The 8,654-nt window shown below is 33.8% G+C and overlaps 2 protein-coding genes across 5 annotated transcripts in view; one reads left to right on the forward strand and one right to left on the reverse strand.

Moving 5' to 3' along the window:
• si:ch211-225b11.4 overlaps positions 1 to 5,412 on the reverse strand; it is a 36,037-nt gene extending 30,625 nt beyond the window's left edge. For all 4 annotated transcript variants that reach the window (XR_015491052.1, XR_015491051.1, XM_087253336.1 and 1 more), the window contains exons 1-7: positions 5,204 to 5,412; positions 3,875 to 4,055; positions 3,687 to 3,773; positions 3,577 to 3,604; positions 3,323 to 3,471; positions 1,674 to 1,796; positions 1,455 to 1,575 (exon numbers count right to left, since the gene is read on the reverse strand). Coding sequence is in view for 2 of the 4 variants with exons in the window: in XM_087253336.1 (XP_087109462.1) it covers positions 1,455 to 1,575; positions 1,674 to 1,796; positions 3,323 to 3,471; positions 3,577 to 3,604; positions 3,687 to 3,773; positions 3,875 to 4,055; positions 5,204 to 5,334 (820 nt within the window). In the remaining 2 variants the exon portion in view is untranslated. The remainder of the gene's footprint in view (positions 1 to 1,454; positions 1,576 to 1,673; positions 1,797 to 3,322; positions 3,472 to 3,576; positions 3,605 to 3,686; positions 3,774 to 3,874; positions 4,056 to 5,203) is intronic.
• An 84-nt stretch (positions 5,413 to 5,496) lies between these two features.
• The window catches only part of si:dkey-174n20.1, a 6,664-nt gene continuing 3,506 nt past the window's right edge, over positions 5,497 to 8,654 (forward strand). The window contains exon 1 of the mRNA NM_001082916.2: positions 5,497 to 5,820. Within this exon, the coding sequence (NP_001076385.2) occupies positions 5,700 to 5,820 (121 nt within the window). The 5' untranslated portion in view covers positions 5,497 to 5,699. The remainder of the gene's footprint in view (positions 5,821 to 8,654) is intronic.

Here is an 8,654-nt window from a genome sequence, read left to right on the forward strand (position 1 = left end):
TGTCATCTCATCTCATCTAATCTCTGTTGGTGGTGGCAGCGAGTTCAGGAAACATTTTATTTTTGTTAATAGATCAGAAAAAGTTAATTTTCACATTTGTCCGGAAAACTACTACCAGTTTTGAAGAGGTGTCAAAGTAAACTGTTTCAAATCTGCAGTCCAGGTCCTGAAAAGTTATGAGTCACGAATAACATTAGAGCCAAATATACATATAGATGTGGTTTTTGTGCCTTGAATGTATTTATTTTTGTGCTAATGTAAAACCTGTTGTTGAATCATTATATAAACAGGCATAAATTGGTCTTAAAATTACAATAATATCACTTATCGCAATAATTTCTATGACAATAAATCGCACAACAAATATAACTTATCGTAACAAGCCTGCTAATTAATGAGCCTCAGATGGTTCCAAACCTTTATGGGTTTCTTTATTCTGCTGAACCCAAAAGATTATACTCTAAAGAAAGCTGAAAAACTGTAACTAAAGACATGAATATTAGGGGAAAAATAAAACGAGGTCAACGATTACCAGTTTTCAGCTTTCTTCAAAATATCTTCTTTTGTGTTCAATAGAAGAAATTGAAGTGAAGGATTCAGTGTAATATTAACTATTCTTTAAAGAATAATAACAATTCATAAAAGATTTATGCAACTCTAAATGATGATGGAATGTTATTTGACATTTCTTTAGTCACAACAGTCTGAAACATCATAGCCACATCATAGGTATTTAGTAGTGCTAGGCAAAGATTAAATGACAGCTTATGTGTGTGTATTATATTTATTTATTATGTATATGTAATACACACATATACTATACAAACTATACAAACATTTTTGTTGCCTAGATTTTAAAATGTATATATAATTTTATCACACACACACACACACACACACACACACACACACACACACACACACACACACACACACACACACACAAACACAAACACAAACACACACACACAAACACACACACACACACACACTTTATATCTAAATTTAAATAAACAATCTCTAAAATAAACGCATGCTTGCATTTGTGTGTGCATTTATATATATGAGCAATATCACACGAGTAGCAGTGCAATATGGCTGTATATCGGCACTGGTGGGAGGCGTGTGTTGGTTTAGATATTATAGGCATTTAATATGCGTTTTATATATACATATTCATATACATACATATATATATATATATATATATATATATATATATATATATATATATATATATATATATATATATATATATATATATATATATATATATATATACAAAACTTTTGTAAATTGTATTTCGATGTGGTTTATAATATAAAAAGTAATATACAGAAAAAATGACTGATAATCACATGCTAAATTTAGGAACCAGAATGCAAAAATCTGTATTTTCAGACCTGGCATTTAGACATATATCACATTTAGTGCCTTTAAAAACTGTAGCTGACCTGTTTTAGTGATTTGTAGTAGACTCCAGGCAGCTGATCCAGCACACTGACTGTCTGTTGCAGTGCTGAGCAGCATTGCAACCGCAGTGCCTGCCAACAGCCGTGTATCTCTGCTGGAAACCTGACAAACATGAGTAGCAAAAATCGTCTCTGCATGCTAAATGCAATCATTTTAGTTGGAGGTTTTTAAAGAATCTAGCAGCAACCAAAAGCACGAACCTCTCCCAAGATAATCCTCATCAGGAACTCCAGAATACCCCTTGCAGTAATATTTACACTGTCTTTACTGTAGACCAACTGCGCCACTTCACCTGGCAGCAGCTGAAACACTTGCAGACAACCCTGGAAACAACATAAAAGCCATATTTATTTGCAACGAACACTTTCTTATATAAACAATTAATTTTGGGGGGAAAACATTGTGCAATTCTGAGTGTGCTCCACACAGGCGAGTGGCTTAATAAACAACCTGTAAGAAACACACTATTTCCTCCTTACATGCATGCCTCAGACACTTCCCCACATATTCTTTTATGTATTTTAAAGGGATCGTTTATCTGAATGAAACTTTACTCACTATTTACTGACCCTCTAGTAGTTCCAAACTTTTATGTATTTCTTTATTCGGTTGAACACACATATATTAAAAGATATTTTGAAAAAAGCTGAAAAAACATTGACTTCTATAGTAGGAAAAACAAATACTGTGGAAGTCAATGAACACTGGTTTCCAGTTTTCTTGAATATATCTCTTCTTTTGTGTCAAGTGTGAAGTGAAGGATTCTTGGGTGAACTATCCCTTTAAGAACAATGACAATTCATAATTGCATTTACATTTAGCAGACGTTTTTGTCCAAAGCGAGGTGAGGAGTCATGCTGCAATCCAACTAGAAGAGTACAGTACACACAAGAAGTGCTAATTATACAAAAAAAAGTTTGTGCTTAGAGAACAAAGTGCTAGAGTAAGGGGAGGGGAAGTGTTTTTTTTTTTTTTTTTTTAATAGAGAGAGGAGTGTTTTTAGAGGTGGTTTGTCAAGCCCACTCACCTGTGTGAAGTACACTTCATAAATGCACAATGTTTTTTTTTTAGAGATATGGAGTGATTGCAAGAAAGTGTAAGAAAACTGACAAAAACTGGTGCAAGTGTCACCTAAAGTGTCAGAGAGATGAAAGTGTGTGTGTGTGTGTCAAGCCCACTCACCTATGGGAGGCACAGTTAGGAATGCATAATGTTTTGAGGTTTTCTTTTGTATGGCGTGGTGGGAGGAAAGAGGGGGTCCTTGTTTTAATCACAGGGATTCAGGTGGTTGCGCAGGTGATGGGTTTTTAGTTGTCATTTGAATGGTACTAGTGAATAAACATGGTATGATAACCGGTTTCAAGGTTTACCGCGGTTTGGAAAAGTTGAGGTTTTAAAACCGCCAGAGTTCTCTGTTATACCGTTCCTAAGATGTGTGTAATTTTTATTTTTTCACATGTTCTTCACAACTGTTTTATTTATTGTTAGAACAACAGTATCTCCAGCAAAAAAGAAACCTCTAAATTAAAAGCTATTAATCCAAAATATTTTACAGTGAAATTGTGATACTTTTACCCAAGGTTATCATACCGTCAGAATCTTATACCTGCCCATGCCTACTAGTGAATCAGCAATCTGTGTGGCAATCATTCCGTCAACAAGAAACATTAAAAGAAAAGGTTTTGGAAAGTGAAAAAATATATTTATGTAAAGATTACGTTACCCTAAAATCATGATAGAACATTATTTGACTCATATTTTGACTCATTTTCTTTAGTCACACACTTTCCCACAAACACTCCATTACAAGGATCCCCCCAAAAGTGCTAAACTAACTTAGAGTTTCTACCTTAACCATCTGGTAGCACAAGGGTCCATTTCTGGATGCTTCATCTGACATAACAACAGGAATCAGCTCAGCGACTTTACCAAGCAGGGTGGTGCATTCAGACTTCAGAACTTCTCGTCCTATTGTGCTGTCCTCCAAGAACATACAGACTGACACAGAACACACACCACTACTATTATTATAACAATACAAATATGAAATATTATATTAAATAAAGAGCTCTGTGTAATATAAGTGAACTGAGGCACACTCACTTATCTGAAGATCTTTTAATGAAAACACCTGCAAAAGAACAATAAAGGGTCTTTAATTAAACCTAAAACCTAAAAACTGTAGTAATAGTATTGTTGTTATTATTATGAACCTGTTTTTGGTGCAAAATGTTCAGCAGACACTGTTTAACTTCCTCAAAGACAACGGAGTGGTTTATTACAGCGAAAACCTGAAGCATCTGTGAAACAGAGTTAAGACAGTGTTGTTTTAAGGCAAACCAATCAAACAGTATAATGGCAATAAAAGAAATCTGTCATGTTGAATCAAAGGTGAAAGTACTTGGTCTAATTTGCGGCAGGCAGATGAAGTGGTCACTGCTTCTAACTGTAAGGCCAGAATAAGCTGAATCAGTCGATGAAGAGCAGGAGGCTGTAAGGAATGAAGTGCTTCTTTTGGGATCTTCTGCAGGATCTGTGAAGCCTCCTCCAGCGAGCGGTCTCTGCTCCGTTTACCTGTGATCCTGCAAATAAAACAGCATTTTTTCTCTTACTCTCTGTGTAAAGCTTTACAGTCATACTGTTTTTATCACTACAGCGATGCATTCGTTTTTTTAATATATATATATATATATATATATATATATATATATATATATATATATATATATATATACATACATACACACACACACACAGACACACACAGACACACACAGACACACACACACACACAGTTTTCACGCTTTTTCTAGATTACTTGAGTTGTCCAAATGACACCAGACCTGCATGCAACAAATAAGAATAAAATTTATTTTATTGTTTTCAATTTTATTACAAATGTTTTTATTTATATTTTGGTGTGTAAGTGCTGATTGTGTTCCATAAAGACCCGGTTTTACAGACAGGGATAAGACTAGTCAGGATTAGGCCCTAGTTCAATTAGGAAAATTAAGTAATTTTTATAAACATGCTTAGAAAAAAAAAACACTACTGGTGTGCATCTTGAGACAAAACAAAGCCACTGATATATTTAAAAATCAATCAGTGCATTTTATTTCAGTTGAAATAGCTCAGACTTACATTTCAATCTAGGACTAGGCTTAAGCCTTGTCTGTGAAACCGGGGGAAATTTCTTAAGGTTTTCTTAGGTATTGAATTAACTTTTGCTCGAAATATGTGGTTTGTTATAAGTCATTCAGTTCCATCAAGATAATATTTTAAATTTATATCAAAAACTAATAGTCATTAATCAATAGTCTGCTAAAATATTTAAAAAAATAGATGTTGTGAATAATTGCGATTGGGATTAACTTAGGCTGCAATATAAGATAAAGTTTTGTTATACGGTATAATGCAGATTCTGTTACATGAGTGTCATTTATTACTCTCTAAATTAAAGAAATTATATAAAAAGTAGATGTAAACAGAAAATTATTACCATACACTTCTATAAGGTCAAATAAATGTACAAATTAAGTATTACTTCAATTAATTTTCATTGTTTACACTGACAAAATTAACTTGAATGGGATAAAAAAACTTCGAAGTATTCAGCAATCACCCCAAATCATATTTAATTTATCAAATGTATAACAAAACACAACACAGCATGCAAATTACCATTTTAACAGCAAAATGATACAAAATACATCACTTTTCTAAACAGTACCTGCCATTTTCAGTGAGCTTCAGCAAGAAACTCCTTAGCGTGTCTTTGACGTCAGATGAAAACTGATCCTCTAAAACAACAGACTTCAGAACTGCATCAGCATCTTCCAAAGAAAAGTTAACAATGGTCATAATTGCGATTTATCAACTCAAACTGGTGTACTGTACACAGATCCATGTGTAAACCGCAGACTGTAACAATCTCCCTCTACCGCGAGCTAGTGTCAGATACATGATGAGCGCACGCCTGCGCCCCCTGCCGTCGCGACTGTACGACAATCTAACAAATGTGGCTATGGCTACACAGTATCAGACAGTAAACACAAGCTCTGATGCTACAATATATCTTTCGAAAAATCAACAAAAATTTAAAGTCTGAACTCTAAATTTCACTCGCGAATGACCTAACGGTGTAGGCCACAAAGCAGAATTGTTTTAATTGAAAGCATTTTCTTTACAGAAGACAGTTTATTTCATGCTAGTTTAGCTACAAGAGCATGTATCTGTTATACACTATAATTTCCGCACTTGTGTGCTTTTTAGTATTGAAATGGATGAAACGGAGAAGGTATTGCACTGATCTAAAGAGGTTAGATGGAAAAACAGTTCTTATAACTGGTAAGTGAATGCTTTTGGTTTTATATCTCAGATTATGTGAGAGCTCAGCTGTGTGATTGACAGGTTTTTCATGTGTACTTGTAAATTTCCCTTTGCAAATTAAAACTCAACACTTTGTCGAAAACTATATTATATTGGTTGAATAATATAAATTGTGTTATTATTAACTATTTTCGCTCTTGAATAATATAATAATGTGGGTTTTGTAAAGATGTCATTAGATAAGGGGTTTCCTAATGAACCTTATAGTAAAATGGTTAAGTGTATATATATATATATATATATATATATATATATATATATATATATATATATATATATATATATATATATATAAATATATATAAAATCTAAAAATCTCCTTTGTTCAATGGGGTTATGGGGACATTTTAAAACATTTAACGTGAAAAAGCCTAACATGGCTTAATGTACCTAAAAATCAATCAAAGAAACCCAAATTTCTGTCAAACTTTTCTTGTAATTTTCCCTAACTACTGTAGAAAGACTGTGTCCTAATTCCATAAATGAAGTGAAAAACATCACATTAAGTGTTTTCTCCTCCATTGCAGTCCATTATAAGGAAAATCGTAATGTGGCTTAATGCATCTTAACAACAAGCAGGGAAAATTACATTTCAATCAAATTTTACTTGTTATTAGCACTACAAGCAAAAGAATGAGCAGCTAAAGTGAGCAATATTGTGTTAAGCGTTTTCACCTATGTTGTTGTGGGGATGTCAATGACATGCACAAGCGCATTCTTTTAACAGCAAGGGTTAATCTATTAGAAATAAAATAAAATTTTATAAACAGCCATTTTTAAAATTTGGTTTCCCACGGTTGTTGTTTAGTTACATTTAGTCTTTCCTTATTATGGACTTCAATTGTGGAGAAAACGCTTAACGTGATATTGTTCTTTTGACAATAGTTAGTGTTAATCATAAGAAAAGTTTGACAGAAATTTGGGTTTCTCTTGTTGATGTTAAGGTACATTAAGCCATGTTGCCTTGTTTCCACTGAGTGGTACAGTTCAGTTGGGTACGAATCGTACGATGTATGGGTCACCTTAAAGGTTCTTCATATAATTATTGATGCCCATGAAGAACTAATATGTTTAGGGAATGACGCTTAGACTGCAGCTCCGCACAGGAAGTTTGGCCAGAGGAGAAATGGTTGTGTATGGAACAAAATCAATGCCAAAAGTCTTGAATTAAAAAGCTTGTTGAATAGCACAAACTGAAAAAAATAATACACCGTATTAACAAGTTCTTGCATTTTAATGACTTGAATTCCAGGGTTTGAATTTTTAGGTCCTGAAATTTAACATAGCTGTTTATTTAAGCTGTGAATATTTCAATGAAAAATATTTCAAACACGTTTTCATACTTAAAACTTCAATAATTCATATTCATTTTTCAGATTTCACTTACAAAATATTCAATAACCTTTAAAATACGATGTATAATATTCAAAAGGTCATTTTCAGTTCATTTTATTTCAGTTCAAATATTCGCTTCCATAAAATCAGTGGTTCAAATTCGACTGTTAAAATTTAACATTACATCCGGGAACTGCAGGAGAAGCAATAGATTGCAGATTGAAGATCGCCAGCTGCTCTAGCTTTCACCAGCAGGTGGAGATGGAATAATGTAAGATTTTTAACCGAGTAAACAGGCGAGAAAAAAGCTAATAAAGGCACAAAAGTAGAATTGAATATTAATATCAATGCCTTGGACATTGTAAATAATAAAAAGTATGAGTAAAATGAGTAAATGAGGTTTTAGTCATCTATATTTGCCCTTGTGTAACAGAAGCCAGCTGGTGATCGCGTAAATCTTACTCCTCGGGTCCAGCGACAGACGTTGTTCTGCAATCTTTAGCATCCTCGGAGCATTTGACTCCCATGCCATATATTATAACCTATCCCAATCCTGACATAGCTGCGTTTAAATAATAACTGAAGACGCTCGTTTAATGCATTCGCATGTTATGTAAATTTTTTTTTACATAAATAAAAACAAAAGCTTTTTAATTCAAGACTTTTGGCATTGATTGTGTTCCATAGTTGTGCCCAATACAGCCTGTTTCTCTCAAGGTTTTTTCCTTCACTTCATCAATTGGTGAAGTTTGTACCTCGTCACTGGCTTGCTTGGATTGGGACTTGTGGAGCTGCACATCGATGCATTTGCTCTTCAGTGTTTGGACTTTCAGCAGTGAAAATTAAACCGCACCGCACTGCACTGAACTAAACTGAACTTAAACTCTGAAAACTGAACTGACACAATTTCAGTTTACTAGAACTTCTATGTTAAGCTGCTTTGACACAATCTACATTGTGAAAGCACTATGGAAATAAATATGAATTGAATAACCCTCTTTAAAGGGTTAGTTCACACAAAAATGATCAATTACTACCCCTCTACTTGTTTCAAATCTACACAAGTTTCTTTTGATAAAAGCAAAAAGATATTGAGGCCATTTTTGATCTTCAGTGACTTTGTAAGCATTTTTTTCCTCAATAGTGGAAATTCGTGCAGATCATGTTACTTCATTGTTTCAGCTACATTCATTCTTCCATGGCAGGGCGCCACGCTAAAATTGATCCCGCCATGGCTACATTACAGCTTCTCATTCAAAACATTATATTTTTTAATAGCGGGTAACAATCGCACTAAAACGTATTAAAGGGTACGTGAATTATAACAGCGCAAACTTTTCTGTAACTGTAGTATTGCTGTACATCATTTGTTTAAACCTTCAAGGTTACGTGCTGACTGACTGACTGACAGGTGCGTGATGCGTGAGGCCAGCAAACACGATGTATAGCCATTTCAC

This window comes from Danio rerio, chromosome 5 (genome assembly GCF_052040795.2).
Source record: "Danio rerio strain M-AB ecotype USA chromosome 5, GRCz13ab, whole genome shotgun sequence".
Classification (NCBI taxonomy): Eukaryota; Metazoa; Chordata; class Actinopteri; order Cypriniformes; family Danionidae; genus Danio; species Danio rerio.